Source organism: Drosophila ananassae, chromosome 3L (genome assembly GCF_017639315.1).
Source record: "Drosophila ananassae strain 14024-0371.13 chromosome 3L, ASM1763931v2, whole genome shotgun sequence".
In the NCBI taxonomy this organism is placed as follows: domain Eukaryota; kingdom Metazoa; phylum Arthropoda; class Insecta; order Diptera; family Drosophilidae; genus Drosophila; species Drosophila ananassae.
Window position 1 is genome coordinate 12,780,284 of NC_057929.1, and position 21,084 is coordinate 12,801,367.

Sequence of the window (21,084 nt, forward strand, 5' to 3'; positions counted from 1 at the left end):
AACATCAATAAAAGTGAAGATGGCTTTGGCCAAATGGAGTAGCAGGCCTGCAGTATAAAGAATATAAGAAAGTTTGAAAGTTTTATCGATTTCCCAACTCCCAACCCTTACCATAGGTGAAAATTATAAAACATACATTGTTTGTTTGTTTAATTAAAGTATAATTTATTAATTCAATATAAAAAAATTAACAACACCAATATGTATAAATTGTAATACCTTTGCAACCATTCACAATAGATGTCTCTTTTTATCAGCTATGTAAGCTCTCTGTTAAATTTCTTATCACTCTGCGAGTCTCTAACAGTCTATGCCTTCCCTGAGTCTTTTTTAAAACTTTCTCAATGATTTATGGTCATTCATTGCTAAAACATTGTGTTAATACTAATATAAAATTATTTTACGACAGTTTTAAATAAATGAAAGTAACTTGGAAGAGCGTCTTATCAAACTGGCTAGCATACTGTTGGGAGCTCGAGTGCTGTAAGCGCAATCAGCTGTTTGAAAGAACAAACATTTTCTCGGTGGCAACGTAAACAGAAGATATATCCATTCCGCAAGCTGATTGATTGGCATTAGTCATTTGTTGAAACACGCACACTGGAAACAGGAGCCTCCGAAATGCTAAAGGCCGTTATTCTAATCGGTGGGCCCCAAAAGGGCACCCGCTTTCGCCCTCTGTCCCTGGACACACCCAAACCACTGTTCCCGTTGGCTGGGCGTCCTTTGATTGCCCATCATATCGAGGCCTGTGCACAGCTACCCGATCTGCGAGAGATCCTCATTATTGGATACTATCCACAGACTCAGATGGAGGGCTTCGTGAGCGATATGCAGGCCCTATACAGCAGCAGTAATATAAACATCAGGTAATTGGTTCTGCAAAGCTAGGCAGCTTAAGGAATCTCATTTGTGACGTGGCTTTCCATAGACTATGTTCTGAAGTTCTTGTTTTCGTCGTTAAAATGATACACTTTTTGCAGATACCTACAGGAGTTTACCGCTCTAGGAACGGCTGGAGGAATGTACCATTTTCGAGATCAAATTCGTGCCGGAAATCCCCGAGCCTTCTTCGTACTTAACGGAGACGTTTGTGCTGATTTCCCGCTTCAGGATCTGCGGGACTTCCACGAGAAGCGCCCATCCAGCGCTCTTGTGACTATCATGTCAACGGAGGCCACACGTCAGCAATCGTTGCACTACGGATGTCTGGTTTTTGATCGCAACACTGGAGCTGTTTCTCACTACGTCGAGAAACCTAGTTCATACGTATCAACCTTTATCAATTGCGGCGTGTATGTATGTTCCATGGATATATTTACAGTGCTAGCGCAGATTTTCCATTCGAGAGGTCAGGAATATGGCTGTCAGGGATTCTGTAATGGCAACGGGAACGGTAATGGCAGAGAGCAAGGCCACATCAAGTGGGAGCAAGAAGTGCTTACACCACTGGCGGGGACTGATAAGCTCTTCGCCATGCCAGTGCCCAATTGGTGGTCCCAGCTGAAGACAGCTGGTTCGGCCATTTACGCTAATCGACACTATTTGGGGCTCTATAAGAAAACGCATCCGGAGAGGCTAGCTAACGTAGGCACGAAGCGAGGCGAAGGCGATGGGAGCCTGATCTGCACTGTGCTGCCCGATGTGTATGTGCATCCGAGTGCCACCGTCCACCACAGCGCAGTGGTATGTACTCTTTTTTTTTATATATTTACTTTACCTCTTAGAACTTTTAATTTTTTGCAAGCTGGGTCCAAATGTTGCTATCGGACCAGGTGTTACCATTGGGCCTGGAGTTCGCATCCGGGAGTCTATTGTCCTAGAACAGGCTCATATCCAGGATCATACATTAGTTTTGCACTCTATTGTGGGTCGTGGTTCCACCATCGGAGCTTGGGCCCGCGTGGAAGGCACTCCCAGTGATCCGGACCCAAATAAACCATTCGCTAAAATGGAAAACCCACCGTTGTTCAATAACGAGGGCAAGCTCAACCCCTCGATTACAATTTTGGGTATGTTCCAAGTTTTTTGGCTTTGAATATAGTTGGACACCAACAATCCCATTTTCTTCCTAGGCTGTTTCGTACAGGTTCCCGCGGAAAAAATACTGCTCAACAGCATCGTCTTGCCGCACAAGGAACTCGGTCGCAGCTTCAAGAACGAGATCATCTTGTGAGGTGGTGAGAATAACCATGCCTTGCATTGCGCCCTATCCTTATCAGTATGCCATTTTATACGTTTCTATTGTGCAATATTCCCAAAATCGAACTATTAAATTTTTTGCCCTTAAAATAAATGGGTGTGGATTTCGGGAAGGCGGGAAAGTATTTTTGATTTTATTTTAGATACTGTCCATTTAACATTTACGAAGGGTATCCAGCAAACCATGAGAACTAAACGTATAAGGGTTAAAGACTGATATCGATAAGGTTTACCTGCGTGTCACGCGTGAGGCGCAGGTAAGCGACCCACGCACACTCACACAGGTTCTCTCTCTCGTTTAGACCAAAACGCGTTTACGTTCCTCAAGTATCAGCCAGTTAGTCGTCGTCGCCTGTTGCTTTTGCTCGGAGTCTCGCCCTTAAGAGCAAAACCTACGGATTTAAATATCTAAAATAAATATATATTTTAGCAGATGTGGAAAGCTTACTTAACATGACATTGGCCAAAAGGAATAAATAAGCAGGTGAGTGGTGCATTCTACGTGGGCAGTTCTTTATTCCCGTTGGTAATTGAGTGAGCCAAGAAGAGGAAGAGCTGAGAGACAATACAAATACAACACAGGTGTGAGTGAGTAAACGACGCAGGTAACTTCAGTTGGGAGAGAGTGGGAGAGGCTGCCGTGCTCACAGAGCGGAACTGTCTTGCGCAGCGTGGGAAACTGTAAGGGATTGGGGGAAAAGGGAGCTCGTACTTACCCTCTCACACCACCTTGTAAGCCCAGCTTATCTTGCGGAGTTGCGCTCTTTTCTGCCGCGTTTCCAACCACTGCCTATTGGCAAACACAGGCTTGGTTCATGTTGTTTTTGTTAGTATGTGCGTGCTGGAATCTTGTTTGGCATGCCACCTGAGTGGCTCTCAGGTGCTCTGTGTTGCTCTCCCGTTAGCCCGAAAGCGCAGCTCGCTCTCCTACCTTGGTGGTTACCTGGGTTTCGGTGTGACGATCAGTTGTTTTTTCAACCTGAAGCGAAGTGGATGCGCGCCGTGGTTAAAAAGTTCAGGCACATACTTGCACACACTCTCGCACGCACACCTGTAGACACACGCACACAAAAAACAGAAACTAGAAAAAGACAACAAGTCAAAAAGTGGTAGCAGCAGCAACAGGCAAAAAGAAGCAACAAGTGACTTGTTTTTTGTTGTCTTCTCATTTCGAATCCAGTGGTACCAAGAACATGAACTAGGCAATTGAACCAAGCCAAGTAACAATTTTGAAAGCCTTTAAAGGCGTTAAAAAACGCAGCAATAGTACAGGTGTGAGTGCGCGCGAAAGAAAAGAAAGTGCAATAAAATCCAAAAATTGTGAAAAGCCAACAATTGCAATGTATACAACGTGTTAAAAAAAATTACAGAAAACGGTTTAATCGAGTGAAAGAGAGTAAGCAGCAGAGAAGGAAGGAGAAGGTAAAGGTGAACATTTAAGAGCTCAAGATATCACTTACCAACCACCTGTAGCAGCACCATCACCAGGAGAGGCGATCGAGAGAAGAGAATCCGATTGAGAACCGTTCTCTTGTTGCTGTAAGTGGCACTTAAATCTATTAAACATCCGAAAATGAATGGACACGCCAACAAAAACGACTGGCAAGACAAGAAAAAACAGTAAGCTGATGCGCTAAACAAAGTGAAAACAAATTTACAGTTAGAGAAATGGCTACGCGGTGAGAGAAAGAGAGGAAGACTTGTTTGTAATACCCTGCTCAGAAGAGAGTCTTTCGGCTAGGCCTCCGGAATTGCAACAGTTATGATGCTTCCTTGACGCAAATACTACTCTGAAGATATAAATTTAATATTCGAGCTGGTTGGTAAAAGTTCTTGGAGGATGCAGCGTATTTTATAGCTAGCTCGGATTGCAACCACATTTGACTTATTGATGGCGTTGCACTTGTTGCTAACGTGAGATCCAAAGGAGGCAAGGAGATCGCTGCAAGGGGCTGAAACGTTTTCCTCTTCCACCTCACTTTTTTTTCGAATAACTTCGGCAATTGGCATTTCTCGACAGCAATTTGCGCAATCATAAGTTTCCTGTTGCTCCAACATCAGCAACACCAGCAACACCACTGCAATAACCACGAATAATGGCACACGCCAGCAGCAACAAATAAAAATAAAAACATATTTGCAAGCCGGAGCAATACAAAAACAAAACAACTTGCGCAATTCATAATTTAATAACCAAGTCCGACAAAAACTACAAAGTAAAATCTGCTCACTTTCTGGTTTACCAATCAGCAGGCAGCAATTCATTAATTGCATTAGTAGTTTCTGCTGGCCGCTGCTGTGTCTTGGGCATTGTCGTTGTTCATCTCCTGCTGCGCCTGCCACTAATTCGAACTTAATCACCAACTTTCGTGGTATTATCTCTCAAAAGCGTAACGGCCACTGGTCGGGGCGATCGTCTTTGCAGAAAAAAAATCAGCTGAAATACTCTATTGTTTCATAAAATACAGTTCGTTTTAAAATCTTAAAACAAAGTGATACACAGCACCTGTAGTTCATGTTAGTGAAGTTCACCTGTGGCTCGATTTCGGGTTAGTGAGTTGGGTTTGGGTTTCTTCTATTTAATGAAGGCCCAACGCTTTCCCATTGTCTTCCTCGGCCATTCTTTATTTAGCTTAATTGGGCCCAGAGAGCTTACCGTTATTCGTTAATGAAGGGAATATAACCAAGTGTGCAAGAGGTGCAGCATTTTACTATCCCATCAAATGTCCAATGAAAGTGAAAAACAACCTGCGGCATAATACCTCCCTATCGTTTTTCATTGCAATCAATTAAACGCACATGGGCTATCTCATAAGCTTCGTACTTATGATATGCCACTCTCGAAAGTTGGCGGCAAATCATACGGTTTTATGGGCTCAGAGGGCTTAAGTCACTCGTACGCATTTCCATCCGGAACCGGAAATAGAGCACCAGTGTGCCTTTTACCTTAAATTACAACATTGAACCGTTGGCCAACAGAATTACAGTTCGGTGTATGGGTTAAGCCAAGGGTTAGTAGCGACGGGTTAAAGGTTACGAAGTGAGAGACTGCTGTTTTTATTTTTTATAGAGTTCTTTGAACGTGGGAACGCGCTTATTGACGAAGATTTCCGTTAACGTAGAAAACAGCCGAAAGGGCGGTCCAACAGCCCAAGATGCAGAAAAACGTCAAAAAAGGTAAAAAGCAAACGTCACAAATTGCACAAGAGCCGCGATATGACCGCAATCGCTCATTACCACATGGTCAGTCTTCAGGAAGGGGACTTGGGGACTGGAACTGAAAAAGCCAACCACTGAGACTGGATGATAAATCCCCCGGGGCTTTGCGCGTTATTAGTCAAGTGTGGACTATAAAAAGGCAGCATTATGCTTCAGAAAAGAGACACAAAATCAAGGAAGTTCGGCTGTCAAATGTTTTGACTGTACGAATAGCTATTGTCCTGAACTTTTATATCAAGCTTTCAAATAGCACTTAAAACATTATCTTTGCAACCTGTGGCAATTAAAAAACCTATATTTTGACAGTATGTCTCAGTTGATGCTCAAGTTAGAGAGCTTGACTGTAAAAGTCCCTCCTCCGATCAGATTCAAAACACGAGGAACACTTAAAAGTGGCTTAATTACGAAAGCCTGGCCTTTTGCACGTATGCATTATTTAAAATTTTTAATTACAACAAAAGAGCAGAACAGTCAGCGACAACTACAAAGAGCCACTTGCGAGTTGCGCCTGCGCGCCCCGATTAACCCACGAGCGCCATTTTGGTGAACTTTGCGAGACTTGTGTTTTCATTAGGAGTTGAGCTTTTCACATTAAAAATGCTCATAAAATTGCACTGTAATTTTTCGTCCGCTCCCTGTTTATCGCACTTTATGTCTGTCCCTGCGACTTTGTTGTTGGGCGAAATTAAATTTCAAATCGACAGCTTAGGGGTTAATACTTTAATTTCAATTTGACCCCCTTGACGTCAGCTTAGGAGGAGACATAGAAGCCGCTGCCAATTACAAATGCAGCTGAAAAGCGGCAACGTATGGCGGGAAACCTGGCAACACCACACGTGGGTTTAATTTGACGGTCTGAGGGACTGATGGACAGGAGGAGGGCGGGCGAAGGAGCGATGGATTGCATATGCAAGGTGTCGCGGTGTCAACCTTTTGCCAAGTTTTACGCGAATCTCCGGACTTTGGCTTTCTTCTCTATTTCCCCATACGTATATGTACTTTTAGGTGCATATAGTAGTTTGGCTTTGGCAAACTTTTGACTCTGCCACAAACCGATTCGCTTTGTTTGACATTTCTTGAACGTACTTGTAATTATTGCTTGCTTAATATGCAGCCCAAAGTCCGAGTGTGCAGTTTTTCAGCTTTTCAGTTTGCAGTTTCAGTTTGAATTGTGTAATTAACTCTCTACCCTTCGCAACCACTTTAATTTCAGGCATTGCCGCAGGCCGAGCAGTCCTGAGATGAAGATAGCCCAAAGCTAACCCCTGAATATGCGGCCCGAGCTTCGGATCGAGGAGCATCACTAGTAATAGATAGGATATAGAAAATATATTGTCACACGATCTACCATCATCTTAGGAGCACTATCATCACAGCAATCGGAAGCACAGCCATGCAGGTTCCCGAACACATTGTTTCACTCTACATTGCCACCTGTGGTCAAAATGGACCTGGCTTGGGTTCCGACGAAAAGGAGATCATACTGCTTGTTTTTGTGCTGCTGGAGGTGACAAGCGGCCAGGTGAGTCTCTTTAAAGTATGCTAAGGAATATGCACTTCTCTTAGATTATTGAAAAAGGTCTACCTGATATTGAATGTGTCGGTCATGCCGCCATTTTTATATTTTCTTCTGAAGGCATCTTCCATGGCGCCGCCCACTGACCACCATTTTGTTTGATCCGACTCGAATGTCGTCTACGCTTTAATTAATGAATGCTGAGCGATAACAGCCCCAAGTCTCACACATACATAGGTACTCACTAATAGCAACACAGTGTCGGCCTGCATTTTCAACTGGGGACGTTCATTAAGTTACAGAACTTGAGCTTTTGATTTTGAGTCGTAATCGAAAAGGGAAAGAAAAAGAAAAGAAAAGAAATACTTCTAATTAGTGGGTATATCTCTGTTTAGTCTGTATTTACTAAGATCAACACTCCTCATTTTGAACGATTCTAAATATAAGTATTTATGTTTGGGGGAATATCCCTCATGGGAAGACAGGGAGGCGAATACAATGTATATGGGTATTTGCATATTTTGAGTTTACCAAGCGTTTGACACTAATTGTTTGGAAAAAATCTCTAAACATCCGAGGTGGCTAAGGGCATGCCGACCCATGATAGACTGGCTGTCCCGTCGATAGCGAGGGCTCCATGGGATTACGAAATTCCCTCCTCGGGGCCATTAAAAGTTATTTGTCATGCGCCAAAGCAAAGTTTTCCAAGAAAGCACACCGAAGATTTTCAAAATGGAAATGATGTAATGCGGCTGAGACTGAACATCCTGGGAATGGAACTGTAAAGCCTAACTCATATCAAAAATAGAGTATACTCAGTAATTAAAAGAATCTAAAAGTAGCTTGAAATAATTAAATAAAACGATAGTTTTAAGATCCGATACAAGATTTTGAAGTGAAGAAGCTAAATAAAAAAATAACTTAAGTTACATTAATTTCCCAATTTGTTTCAACAATTCGTGGGGGTTCAATAATGATGCTTCCAATATTATTTGCCCAATACTTGCAATCTCGAGTGCACACAAAAACCTGTACCTGTGAATTACGTGGGAGGCTGCGTGTTCAGAGACCTATCCATAAAGATATAGAAACAGACTTAGGCACAGGTATAGGTATATAAGTATGTAGATATGGATAGATGGAGGTTGTTTTCGCACCGGCTGGAACTATTGAAGGAAATTGCCCGGCCATTAGATATCTGTCTGTGATCTGTGTGTACTTTCGGGTCGGGGGCTCTTGACGTTATTTGCTGGCATTTGCTGTGGCGGCGGAGTCCGAGAGATGTTTGCCTGACATTGTCGCGATTTTATGACGAGCACGCAATATTTTCGTAAGTGCAGCTCCCCTCTGAAAACTCCTGATCTTAAGTGGCATTTAATGGCGACATTGGAGGGCCGCAATTACAGACGGGCGCTTCTATTTCTGAGCGATTTGAGAGACTCCAAGACTCTAATTTAAGCCCTGACCCGCCGCCATAGCAGCTTCCAGCTGGCAAATTATTGTGAATTAATTACTTAAAAGCTTAAACTCCGGCTTCCAGCTAAGTGTGGCTTTCGCAAAGCGGTTGGGCCATGTCTTTGAAACCAATTTTTATGCTAATCTGTGCGGTGATTCCCCACCGAAGATATTATTATATTATTATATTGCTTTTCTCCCGCTATTTTTAGCGGGGTCATGAGGTCAGCAGACGATCGAATTTCTCCAAAATCCTCCTCCCCCTCCACCTGCAGCCTTTCCTTAAATTTGGAAACCTAATGAGCTATGTCAGTTGAAACCAGACTTCTGAATAAAATATAATTTATATGCCTTCATCTGCGAAATTTATGCTAATAGTTGCGCTAAACTATGCTCTATAACAGTATTGCAAACTGGTGGAAAGTGGTGGTTTAAAATCGGTTTTTTTTTCTATTTGGAATATTCGATCACGCGGCAATAGCGTGAAACCAGAAAAATATACTAAAGTCTGTCTACGAAATTTTGAATCCTAATTCTAGAGTAAAATACAATTTTCCAGTTTGTCACAGAACCCTTCCGATTTGATACTATCAGAGTCAGACTAGTGACACTATATCAAAGAGTCGTGTTAATACCTCATTTTGTTCGGTATTGGACCGAATGGACTTCGTCAGCTTGGTCCCAATATTCTGACAGTACTGACAGCAGTGGGCTGGGGTTTTGGCATTGGAGCTCCCCACCTGCCGTAATTGACAGTCTGACGTGCCTCATAATGGCCAATTGGCCGATATGCTGACCGATTCTGTCTGCCATTTGTCTACCTAATGGAGTGGACTGTGAATATCTTTTTGGGACAGCTCGGGGAGCAGCAGGTGATAAGAAAGCTGATTGGCAGAAGAGTTTGCAGATACTTTCCCAAAACGGAAACGGAGTTTTCCGCTGCACGATTGTTTATGATATAGAGGATCGATCCATTTCTACCGCCACTTCAGCACAATTTCTCTGACAGTCTGCGGTAGATTTCTTGGTGCAAGTGCTATTGGCTTGGTTTACACTCACTCATATGTATAGCCATGCGGTGTAATTGGCATGTTAATTACAGGCTAGTTATGACTCGTATGGCAACAATTAAAGTTAATTAACATTCGCAAATCAAACTGAAAAAGTCGCCCGAGTGGAGTACCGAGAGGGGCGCCTGCTCTTAATCTCGCCAGCCGGCTCTCCGGCTCTACTTGAACCAATTAGAACTCTTGGCTTAGATTAATCTCAATCTGTCTGTTCTGGGGTTTCATTGAGGTGCACTAGTAGTTTAATAAATACACTTTCCTAAAGCATATGAATATATATCGAAGCTGTCCCTATCCAAAGCTGGCATAATTAGGAGCTTCCTTAACCTCCGGCGTAACCCAAAAATGTGAGTCCGATGAATTTAACATGACTTTACGGTGCGACTCTCATGCATATTTCATTTCCTCGGGAATCGTAGTCCCACATCCCCTCTTCCTTTTAATTTTTTGTTTTGGCATTCAAAGCCTATGCAAATCGACTCCAGACGCCATCGGAAAACAAAGAAAACGTGTAGATTTAGCTTTCTTCCAAAAGCCTACCCCCAATGTGTAAGTTTCTGATCGTGTGAGGAATTTGCATAGAGCTCATCTACCTGTAGTAAGGCCCAAATCGGATTTAAATTCACCTTTCCTTTCTGCATATCCGTTGACGTAAGCTCAGTTTTTAAGTCACTGAAGGTTCCGAAATGTTCCTTCCCAGAAGTATACCCTGAAGTATGTCTTTGGGGGATTTTAATCGCGATGGTCCTTACTATCGGTCGACACTGATAGGAAACAGTGGCTTGTTAGGCGGTGGTACTTTGCAAGTAATGATGATAGTCTTTTTCATTCTATATCTGTTATACGATGTTGAAAGCTTCTTACGACTATTGGTGGCTAGTTTTCCTCAAGTATTTCATTATTACAAGCTACAAATTTTAAGTTTTATCAATTTTTCATTGTTTTACAAAATTAATGGAATTAAATCAATGTGGCATCTCATTAAATATTTGTATTTCTTTCCACAGATCGTTGGCACCAAACAAATACTCGTGCGACCCGATGGCTATTTCATCAAGGATCGCACCATATCGAGCTCCTCGGACACCTCGAGTACAACCAACCACACGGCCAGCTCCCCGCCCCTGGCGATCGGGGATGCTGCCAGCGCCAGCAACAATGGCACTGGAAGTGGCAACTGCAGCAGCCTGGACAACCACAACACGGAACTCGTTCTCCCAATTGCAGAAGCCCAGGCGGCGGGAAAACCTTTGAGCGAGGCTATCGACGAGGTGCGCATAATCCAAACAAATCGGATTCAAGTCCATTTGCCATCCACGCCATAATCGGAGCACGTTGTTTGGGTCGTTTTGGGTTGTTGGGATTTGGGCTGTTATCAGCCGGAGAGCCGGTAACCGTATCCGATAAGATTAGGCCTGCACTACCCACGACTTCCAAATGCACGTGAAGAGTAGGGGTAAAAAATAAAAGGTCTATTTATGGAACCCACCCTCTCAAAAAACAAGAGAATGAGTCGTTGTGGGTCCATGTTGAGACATCCCACTTCTGTGACTTATCAATGGAAATCTGGCTACACAGTGAAAAAGTAGACTCATCATTATGAATGAAAAAACTCAGCATATGTTCTAAGTTTGTAGGACATCAGACAGAAACGGTTATCAGATGGAATGACGACCGGAAAGCTAATTCTAGCGTTTCCAATCACGATGAAAAGTCTATTTTCTTTTAGGAGTGTTCCAAGATCATGCGCTATGCCCATCCATTTTAAAATTATAAGAGTGTAACCTTTGCGACTGCCTCGCCACCAACTTTTGCCCTCGCCCCTTCCAACGCTTATCTAAGAGACCCTCCGATAAGGGGAACACTTCTGGCAAGCCCCCTCCCACGTTTGACTCCCATTTTTTTCAGCTTCGGCTCCAAACCATCTTCTCCTCGCTGGAAAATAATGTACATACATTGGACTTAAGTTATTGGCAGTTCATACAGATAAAAGATACAGAGATACGCGAGTGCAAGAAGGAACTTTCAGATTTATTTTTTCGGAGGAATTGAGAAGGGAGCTATGAATAGGGCTTAGGCAACAGTCCATTCAGGTGAATGCTGCATCTTCGGGATGCATCTTCGGGATTTGTTTCCAGCTCAGCCCGTGACGCATTGGAAATATCCAGCACAAGCGTGGCATACTAATTGCTTCAGTCAATAGGGTCAATAAAAGCCATCGGAACTTCATAGATAACGAGGCAGCCGGAGAAGCTGCATTGAAAGCAGGTTTGGGATTAGTGATGTCATGCGGATTGTGCTTCGCACTCCTTGCTCTGAAGCGATTTTGATTATCGTGTCCAGGGTGTAATGCGACATTAAGCCGCATGTTGTATTTACTCACCATGACATGGCTGAAACTGTTCACTTAATTGGCAATAATTGCCGGCAACTAAACGGGTTTAAGCCAGTAACGGAATTGGTGCGGCGAATGTGAGTCTACTTTTCCTCTCTCGTCCGAGTGGAATGTTTGGGATATTTTCGCCCCTACCTTGGTGACAGATATTTGACCTTTGTCTCGCTCCCTTCCCGACGTGGCAATATCTCGAGCAATTAATAAGCTAGCCTATTTTCAGTTTGATGCCTACCTTCGTTCTCTTTCGCTCCACGACACTGAGATCAAGCTCGTCACCGACGGCCAGTTGCCGCTCAGGCAGTGTCTCCACCGGGAGGCCAGTGCCAAGGATCTGGAGCTGCCGACCTACTACAACCGCTTCAGCGATCTGCGCAAGGAGTTCCTGCGCTACAAGTCCGGCGACCTGGCGCATGCCCTGGTGCCCGTCAAGGATGCCAAGAAGATGCTGCAGGCGCCATCGCTGCCTATGCCGCAGTCCATCGCCGAGATGTTGGGTGGTAAGTCCTGTGTAGTCCGAGAGATCCTACCCAGGTGTTCTTATGGTTTTCCAATTTTTATGTTTTTTTGGCAGAACTCAATACCTTATCGGTGGAGGATAAAGACTTTTACATACGCGAATCTCGCGACATGGTTACTGTGATCCAGACCCTGCTGCAGGCAGGTAAGTACCAACAGCTGCCCCCCTAATTAGATCTCTAAACAATATTTACATGCAGGTCACACATTTGCTGCAAACGAATTGGTCAACCTGGTACTGGAACCTGGAATTTGGTGAGTACTCCCTACAGGCCCAACGAACTAGTTCTCTGTAAACCGAGCCCCAAGCACAAAGCCCCAAACCCAACACATTTCAACCGAACCCAACCTGAATTGACTCGGAGCTACTGAAGCCGCACACTCAGCTGATTCAAGTTCTGTTTCTGTTGAATACAAAGAAAAAACTCACTCAGAAAACCCATAAAGAATCCACTGAAAGACGGCACCCGAAGTGGCTCCCAAATCCGAGCTGGGAGCGCCGCTCACGTCAGTCGATATTTGGATTGGGAGGCGATAAGAGCTCGGGAGCGTCTATGTAAGGGGATCGTCTCTGGATCGAAACGTATCGGGTGGCATCGAAACGGATCGTAGGGCTCTGTGGTTATCGCCCGATCTTATTGGAAAATTTCAACCACCAAAGGCCTGCCTAAGGTCTGTTTTAGACCAATTACTATAAAATATTCAATTAGCACAGAGAGGTAACCCCTACTTCTACTATAAGTTACTGAAACTCCTTTCTGTCCGGCTGCCAAGATAGATTCTTCGTGTTTTTATTTTTCGCATTATTCGTTTTGGTTTATTCGTATTTTTTACTGGCCCATTTATGCATGACATTCTGTATTGTTTCGGGTCGAGAACGAGTGTGTGTTGTATTGGGAGAGTCAGCAAAAAATATTTATGCGACTTGGTAATCGCCAAGAACTCTGGCTGCACATTGCAGAACGTGACTGCGACGCCGTTTCGTCCCATCACGTGTTGCATAACCGTTCCTTGGGGAAAGCTTTTAAAGATTTCCTAACCGATTCCTATTTTACTTCTCATCCAGCTCAATTGACGACGAGATCGACGGCAACTGCATTGTGCGGGCCAGAGGCTTACCCTGGCAGAGCAGCGACCAGGACATCGCCAAGTTCTTTCGCGGCCTCAACGTAGCCAAGTGAGTGATGAGTGCAACCCATTGATAAGCCGGATCAGTGGGGTCAGCTCGTCGGAGATTACACAGCGACCCACTTTATCTTCTGTTAACCGCTCCCCTCTCCTTCTAGGGGCGGCGTTGCTCTCTGTCTTTCTCCGCTGGGGAGGCGCAACGGTGAAGCCCTCATCCGTTTTATATCCCAGGAGCACCGCGACATGGCTCTAAAACGGCACAAGCATCACATCGGCACCCGGTATATCGAAGTGTACCGGGCCTCGGGCGAGGACTTCCTGGCCATCGCCGGCGGTGCATCAAATGAGGCGCAGGCGTTCCTTTCCAAGGGCGCCCAGGTCATCATCCGGATGCGGGGTCTACCTTACGACTGCACCGCCAAACAAGTGGTAAGAACTGTTGATATACAAAACTGTTGATAAACTAGTAAACTTACTGTTATAAGTTATTACTAAGTTAGTAATAAAAACTACGCAACAAAATCTAACCTGTGATCTAAATCTCAGGTTAAAGGCTTTCTAATTAACTTATATAATTTGTAATTTTATAAATGTGTTTCCCTAGCTGGACTTTTTCACCACTGGTGACACGGCACCCTGCCATGTCTTGGATGGCAATGAGGGCGTGCTTTTTGTGAAGAAACCGGATGGACGAGCCACCGGGGATGCCTTTGTCCTGTTCGCCCACGAGTCGGATGCCGCCAAAGCACTGGGCCGTCACCGGGAGTCTATAGGCCAGAGGTACATTGAGCTATTCCGCTCCACAACCGCCGAGGTACAGCAGGTTCTTAACCGCTCCATGGACCCGAAGAACTACGAGTCGGGAGGAAACCACAGCCAGCCCCCGCTGATCGCTCAGCTGCCGACGATGCAGCTTCCGCTGCTGCCGCAGGTGGGTGCCACACATGGCCTAGCCGCTCACGGCCTCGCAGCCAGCTCCCCTAACCTGTGCCCCCCTGTGCCTCCCCCTCCACAGCATCTCATCACATCGGGCACAACAAGGAACTGCATCCGACTGCGGGGACTACCCTACGAGGCGATGGTGGAGCACATACTTCACTTTCTTGACGGGTTTGCCAAACACATTATATACCAGGGTGTTCATATGGTGATCAACGCGCAGGTGAGTTTTTCCAGTCTTATAATTGGCCAGGCTTGTAAGCATTGATGTTCGCAACTTTCAGGGCCAACCCAGTGGAGAGGCCTTCATCCAAATGGACTCGGAGGACTCGGCCCGGCTGTGTGCCCAGCGCAAGCACAACCAGTTTATGGTATTTGGCAAGAAGTTCCGCTACATCGAAGTGTTCCAGTGCTCCGGTGATGACATGAACATGGTCCTTAATGGAGGCCTCGCGTCGCCGGTGGCTCAACCACCGCCCCCGCACCACGGCCATGCCCATTCTCACCCCCATAAGCAGCCCTCGCTGCTGGCTGCGGCCACCTCGGGTATGTTCAGTTCGGCAGGTCAATCGGCATCGGCCTCTACTGGCACTGCCTCCCAGTCGCCAATCGGCGGCACCCACTCCCACACACAATCACACCCCCCACCACATCTACACTCGCATGTTCCGGGCCACGCCCCCTCTCACACCCTGCCTGCCTCCTCGACGGCCATTTTGCCGAATCTCTCGGCTGCCTCGGCGGGCGGACTGGCCTCCTTTATAGCCACTCAGCCAGCGGCTGCTCATTCGGCTGCAGTGACTCTAGCCCCGCCAGGATACTCGCTAAATCCCTTTTCCCTACCGCCACCAGGATCATCGCCCGCGAGTGCTGCCGCCGCTGCAGCAGCAGCTGCCGCTGCCACGCCGGCTCTCTTGGCACAGCAGCAGGCACAGTTTATAGCTCAGCAGAGCCTCCTGGTGAGGCAACAGGCTGCCGCTGCCGCTCTGGCCGCCGAGCAGCAGCAGCAGCAGGTGCAGCAGCAGCAACAGCTCTACGCAAGTGCTATGTTTCAGCAGCATCCGTTGTACTTGCAACAGCAACAGCAGCAGCAACAACTATACGCCAGCGCCATGTTGCAGCAGGGGCAGCCCCAGTTTGTCCTTATGCAAAGGCCTTCGGCTTCCTACTTGCCGCCCTTTCCGCTCAGCTATATGCCCACCGCTGCAGGAGCGGGAGCGGGAGTGGGCGTGGCACCAGCCGGAGCCACAGTGGCCGGTGCAAGTGCAGCAGCTGCAGCGGCAGCTCCCGCCAGCAACTCGTCAATGAAGAGGTCGTATGAGAATGCATTCCAGCAGGATGCAACGGGAGCAGCGGCTGTGGCTGCCAGCGCAGCAAAAAGAGCCCTAACCCGAAATCCCAGTAGCGCCTACTCCTACTACAATCCGGGAATTTAGAATTCGGGAATATATTCACATTGAAAGCATTTAAGAGCCAACTCCAACTTCGGCAACATTCCGCGAGTGGGTAGGGGTGTTGAAATAATAATACAAGCGCACCCATACATTTAACCTTCTCATGTACACACAAACCACATACCAGACATTTTTAGAGCTTAATTTTGACCAATTTGGAGTGTAGACTTAAGTACTTTTCTTGTATGGAGTACTCGTAGTAGGCTAAGAATATTTGTGTATGGTCTAAGCGAACAATAAGATATTTGACACTCCCCACACAAACGCAGGCACCCACTCACTCGCCTAATCACTGATCACCCATACATAAGCATAAGTACACAAGGCTAACAGTGGGAGATATAGGATATATGGGATTATGCGTCTATATCAGTATAATGCCAATCGCCATTGTTCTACCCTGCATTCCACGGATTTAATTGCATTTTTTGTAAAAGCTTGGAGTATGAGTATAGCTGCGTGTGTGTGGGCGTGTATTAAGTGGAAGAGGATATACATTTATATATATAACCGATCTGTAGTCCCTTCTGCTCACCGACTCGAAGGCAATCAACAGAGGCTAACGTCGTTCATGGAGGGAGAGAGCTAGATTCGATGTTGGGCCCCCGCCCATTCAGTGCAATCTAATTTTAATGTCTACCCTTTGGTTACCACACCCCCAACCGATGGAATCCGCCCGCTCCGTCCCCCCATGAACGGCGTCAGGTGTTGGCTCAGCGCAAATTTAAGAAGAACTTGAAATCGAAAACGTTTTCGAAACCGAAACCGAAACCGAATCCGATAGCTAAGGCGAAAACTGTTTGAGGGTTTACACACGTTAAGCGATTATAAACAAGTTACCCTGTTCTGTAAGAAAAGCACTTTATGGAATAACCGTCGATGGGTGGAGTTGTGTGCCGATCGAGATATATACATATACACTACATACTATATAAATACTATATACACTAGCTTTTAAGATCGTAAAATTGTAAAATGGGTTTGCATATTAATCCACTCGGCAATCTTTTCCCGTGTCTCTCCATGGCAGCTAACACCAATCAATTATTTAATACAATAATAATAATCTCATCGTTTTGACTTGCAATACCGTACTCCCGTACACGTATAAATAGTACCTAGATGTCTATGGTGTAGCTCTTAAGTGTGCGTAACTGGTGTTAGTCGCAACCGGGGTCTATCACTCTTCCTCTCAAACTCTGAAACTGTCAATGCCTCCACTGTTTTGTGTGTTCTCTGTCATCACTAATTAAGTTCGGGACCTCAACTAGATGCTAGAGTCTAGAGCTTGTTGTCTTAAAGTTGTGTCTAGTCTGCATATCGGATGATAACTGGTTAATGGTGACTCGGGCTTACATATGTATACCTGCAATATGCTTTATTAGCAGTAAGGCTGTCCTAACTATACGTCGTTTTTATTACTTTTTTACAATTTAAATGAGCTTGACTCTTCGTGGGAGTCTTTTACTTTCTTTGAGTAAACAAAAGTCTCGATTAGATCCCCAAACTCCAAACCTTTCCCTCGTCACCCTTCTCTAGCTGCGTCTAACACTGAGTTCTGCTCTACTTGATAAACTGAGTAAGTCCTGGCGAGCTCATGGGAAAGAATCGCCTAGCGCCTAGCCTAATCTTTAGCCTAATTTAACCCATAGTGTTACTTTGTTATTGCCAATCGAGTGGCTTCCAAACGGGTTTTGCGGCCACCTTAAAGAAACAAAAACAAAAATTAACAACAAGCGACAAACAGTAATATCTACTTAACTAGTTTTAACGCACATCAGTTTTTAATGTTTTTTCTGGAAACTACGATTTTTGATATTCCATTCTTTATACCACTAGATGTTTATCAAACAAATTTTTAATTAATTTTTTACATCAATAAAATACGACATACCGCCTATCTGTCCCCTCTCTCTTTCTCTATCATCATCTATTTCGCTCTGTGTGTTACTCGAAGAGTAGAGGCTCAAAGATCTGCAGACCTACTAAAACCCCTCATGAGAATCATTTTGGGTATAATCCTCACTAACTACTCCTCGTCTCTACCCCACCCCTTATCCCGTCCTCGTCCTTACCCCTGTCTCTCACCCCATACAATGAAACACCTTATATGTATGTACATGTAACTGGGGTATCGGGCTTGGGCTTAGCTTTATACTCGATCGCGTTTTCAGCGGGAGCAACCAAAAGCCGAGCTGCTGGGAGTGGATTGTGCGGAGTTTGTTTGGTTTCTGTTTCCGTCACTATGCTCTAGCTACATTATAAATATACTACTACCTAGTAACCCTAAGTGGAGTGTCCATCATGATCTCGTACTAGTCATATAGAAGCATCTTGTATGTAACTCGGCGAAGTCTGAACGGGTCTTCGGGAGCCTCGCGAGGCCTGGTGCTTGGATTCAAAATCAATATCAAAATCAAACAAAATTAAAACAAGAAAATCGAATCTCAAAATTAAACAAACAACAATCGGCCAAACATATTCCAAAATTTGTACTCGTTTTTGTGCGCAACTGTTTTCATGGTATCTGGGTGGTAAGGTGGTAAGATACTCGTTCCAAACAAAAATACAAAATACAAAGTATTTATGTCTATCCTACCATTTGCAATGTCTAAACGGTGAGTGATTTGAATTCGATTTTACCTACAGCTAACCCCTGACTAACCACTTGGCAGTTTCTTACGGACGTAAGATCTCACACTAATCTACTAACAAAATGCAATGACAAGTTGACCAACTCCGCAATGCAATGACAGCCGCTAACCACTGAGATGATTCGCGGATATGATCGACTGTATAACACGGGACAAAAGAAACTATACATCTTGTACAAAGTCTCTCCACCCAAATATATTTAACAGCGATGCCATACTCACAACACTTATACCCCTAGAATTCTGAAAATAATCTCTGTGTCCCGAATAAATTAGACGACTTCAAATATTGTCCGTGATTAATTCAATTTATTTTTCTTTCAACAGGTGCCACTCTACTGGGCGCCCACTTTGGGGCCCCGTACGCAGCCTTTGGTGGAGCTCCCCCACCTCCACCTCCGCACACTCCGCTTCTGGCCACTCCACGTTCGCATCACCTTCAGCATCACCCGCACCACCCGGCGTCCGCGTTTTACCCACCGCCGCTTGTCTATTGGCCGTACCCGAGTCCACCCGTCTCCCCGACCACCTACTACAGTCAGCCGGGGGCGCACTCGCCCTCACAACCCTTGGTAAGAAATATTCCCTCTATTTCCCAATTCGAATTCTATTCAGATTCATAATTTGATTCTCTGTTTTAATGCAGTACCCGGTGGACTTCTTCCCGCCCTCTCCACTGTCGCCACCCAGTGTGGCCATACCGCATACCAGCACCGGCCTGATACTCACGCCCACTAAGGCAGCTGTGTCCTTTGTGCCGCCAAAGCAGTTCTCTCCCACCACGTCGGCGGGTAGTGGAAATACTAGCTCCAACTCCAGTTCCAGCTCCAGCTGCAGTTCTGGCTCCGGAAAGTTGTCCCTTCCTATGTTGCCAGCCATCACCTTAAACGGATCAGAGGAGAATGCCACACCCAATGCTTCGACAACCACGAAGGCTGCCCATGGCCAGGAGGGAATTGAAACATCGTCAAAGTCCCTTCTTAGTATAGACACAAACCACGGAACGGCATCCGCCGGCGCTTCCGCCACTGGTGTGCCCCCGCTAAAGACCGGAAGCCAGGGGGCGGGAGGAGCGGCTGCCACACCTCTTGTGAGCAACTCGTGTGTGGAGCTATTCATATCGTAAAGCTACTGCGCGAAAGCGGAGCTTATTGTCTTGCCAATCGAAGAAAGCAAACCATTGCCCAGCCGAGAACCAAAATGGCGAGGAGCTAGCCGAGTCTCCAACACACGTGGTGGGACTGAACGAAACGAAGGAATCTCCCCGCCGTCTCATGAATTTTTATATTCCCTAATCTGTATGTCCCCTAAGGCTAGCTTAGTGCCCCAGTGCAATCCATTCGACGTCTTATTTATTCAGCTGCTGCATTATATCCAAATATACACATTAGCCAATTAGCGAAGTGAAGAGAGCGCAAAGAAATCGACAAATTTATCCCTAGTCAATAGTCAAATTATTTATACAACTATCTTTATGCATATATGTATGTGTGTATGTACTTTTAGCTGCATGTTAATGTTATTGAAAAAGCCAATCAGTTAGCGCACCTATCCTTGTATCCCTAGGATTACATCCATTTTTTAATATTGTTATTCCGTGTTCACGTGAAAAGAATTGCAACCTGCAGTCTGCAACATGCGACTTGCAACAGTGCAACCCATTGTTTTTGTCGCCGTTTACCCAATCCTTTTTCAATAAAAAGATATCAGTTGTTTTTAATAAATAAACACATTTATTTAATATATCAAATTGAAATCATCGAATGTTTAAAAGTCGGTATCATTTATTTTGAGCGGGCTTAACAAATTCACTTTGATCCGGATGCCGTTACGAATCAATTAATGCAACTATCTTCGATAGTCAGAACAGATGCGGATGTGTATATCTCCATCATAAATAATCCGCTCGCCGGATGATAAATCGCTGACAAATGGCGTTACAAACGGACGAAAGTCCCACCGACCCGTTCGAAGGACACGGTCGTTGTGAACCATCATCCGGTCGCACCGTACCATTACCGTTACATACATTTAAAATAGATTAAAACCCATCTGTCGGGCAGGTGCAGCTCTGCAGCATCTAGTTAGTTCTATGCTGCATCTGCCAGCCGCATCCGCTGCTGCTGCTCCTGCTCACATGATAATTTATCAAGAACCGGCGCCACCGCTGCAGTGGACATCCTTCGGACTTCCTGGTGGGGAGGCGCTAGAGCGGTAGACCCCAAGGGGTTTGCGGGAGTCGGAGCCTATCAAAAGCACATTAGGTGTGCCGCTGCTCCGTTGACAAGTTGGCCTGTGAAAAAGTAAATGAAAAATGTTGGTTAATGCGCCAAGGCCAGAAAAGGAAGCATTTTTGGAGTTTCCCAAACACGATTTTTTGTTTTTTATGGTTCCACACTTGACTTAACAGCGCCCTGTGCACTTCCTCTAATGGCACGGAAATGGCCGTATAAATCTCATTTGTAATCGCCGAGCGAAAAACTATCGCCAGACAACGCCTAAAGTAGGCAACCCAATAATGGAGAAGTTGCAAACTTTG

The 21,084-nt window shown here is 45.3% G+C and overlaps 2 protein-coding genes and 1 long non-coding RNA gene across 10 annotated transcripts; 2 read left to right on the forward strand and 1 right to left on the reverse strand.

The window, feature by feature from the left end:
• Positions 1 to 197: 197 nt before the first annotated feature.
• LOC6496219 (mannose-1-phosphate guanyltransferase alpha) lies at positions 198 to 2,324 on the forward strand. The gene is made up of 4 exons (XM_001960435.4): positions 198 to 869; positions 984 to 1,686; positions 1,748 to 2,012; positions 2,076 to 2,324. The coding sequence occupies exons 1-4, from the start codon at positions 622 to 624 to the stop codon at positions 2,174 to 2,176; spliced, it is 1,317 nt and encodes a 438-aa protein (XP_001960471.1). The 5' UTR covers positions 198 to 621; the 3' UTR covers positions 2,177 to 2,324.
• LOC26515177 lies at positions 2,306 to 3,054 on the reverse strand. The gene is made up of 2 exons (XR_004309861.2): positions 2,919 to 3,054; positions 2,306 to 2,757 (listed from the first exon to the last, which is right to left on the reverse strand). It is a non-coding gene; the product is annotated as an uncharacterized LOC26515177 (long non-coding RNA).
• LOC6496220 (RNA-binding protein fusilli) lies at positions 2,477 to 20,307 on the forward strand. Of its 8 annotated transcripts, XM_001960436.4 has the most exons (13): positions 3,155 to 3,741; positions 6,635 to 6,943; positions 10,467 to 10,730; positions 12,075 to 12,351; positions 12,426 to 12,515; positions 12,571 to 12,625; positions 13,437 to 13,547; positions 13,657 to 13,927; positions 14,103 to 14,429; positions 14,514 to 14,660; positions 14,722 to 14,983; positions 18,873 to 19,117; positions 19,192 to 20,307. In XM_001960436.4, the coding sequence occupies exons 2-13, from the start codon at positions 6,815 to 6,817 to the stop codon at positions 19,669 to 19,671; spliced, it is 2,658 nt and encodes an 885-aa protein (XP_001960472.1). In that variant the 5' UTR covers positions 3,155 to 3,741; positions 6,635 to 6,814; the 3' UTR covers positions 19,672 to 20,307. The 8 variants fall into 8 exon arrangements, with proteins under 8 accessions (XP_032306236.1, XP_032306234.1, XP_032306235.1 ...); XM_014908203.3 differs by having other exon boundaries at positions 3,153 to 3,741; positions 14,103 to 14,660; XM_032450343.2 differs by lacking the exons at positions 18,873 to 19,117; positions 19,192 to 20,307 and having other exon boundaries at positions 3,147 to 3,624; positions 3,676 to 3,741; positions 14,103 to 14,660; positions 14,722 to 17,791.
• The last annotated feature ends 777 nt before the right edge of the window (positions 20,308 to 21,084 follow it).

Excerpts from the sequence above, each read along its gene's own strand:
- LOC6496219 (XM_001960435.4), top strand. The coding sequence starts at position 622 with ATGCTAAAGGCCGTTATTCTAATCGGTGGGCCCCAAAAGGGCACCCGC. Across the intron at positions 870-983 it reads AGCAGTAATATAAACATCAG|ATACCTACAGGAGTTTACCG; the intron begins GTAATTGGTTCT and ends CACTTTTTGCAG. Across the intron at positions 1,687-1,747 it reads CCGTCCACCACAGCGCAGTG|CTGGGTCCAAATGTTGCTAT; the intron begins GTATGTACTCTT and ends ATTTTTTGCAAG.
- LOC6496220 (XM_032450345.2), top strand. The coding sequence starts at position 6,815 with ATGCAGGTTCCCGAACACATTGTTTCACTCTACATTGCCACCTGTGGT. Across the intron at positions 6,944-10,466 it reads TGGAGGTGACAAGCGGCCAG|ATCGTTGGCACCAAACAAAT; the intron begins GTGAGTCTCTTT and ends TTCTTTCCACAG. Across the intron at positions 12,352-12,425 it reads CATCGCCGAGATGTTGGGTG|AACTCAATACCTTATCGGTG; the intron begins GTAAGTCCTGTG and ends TTTTTTTGGCAG.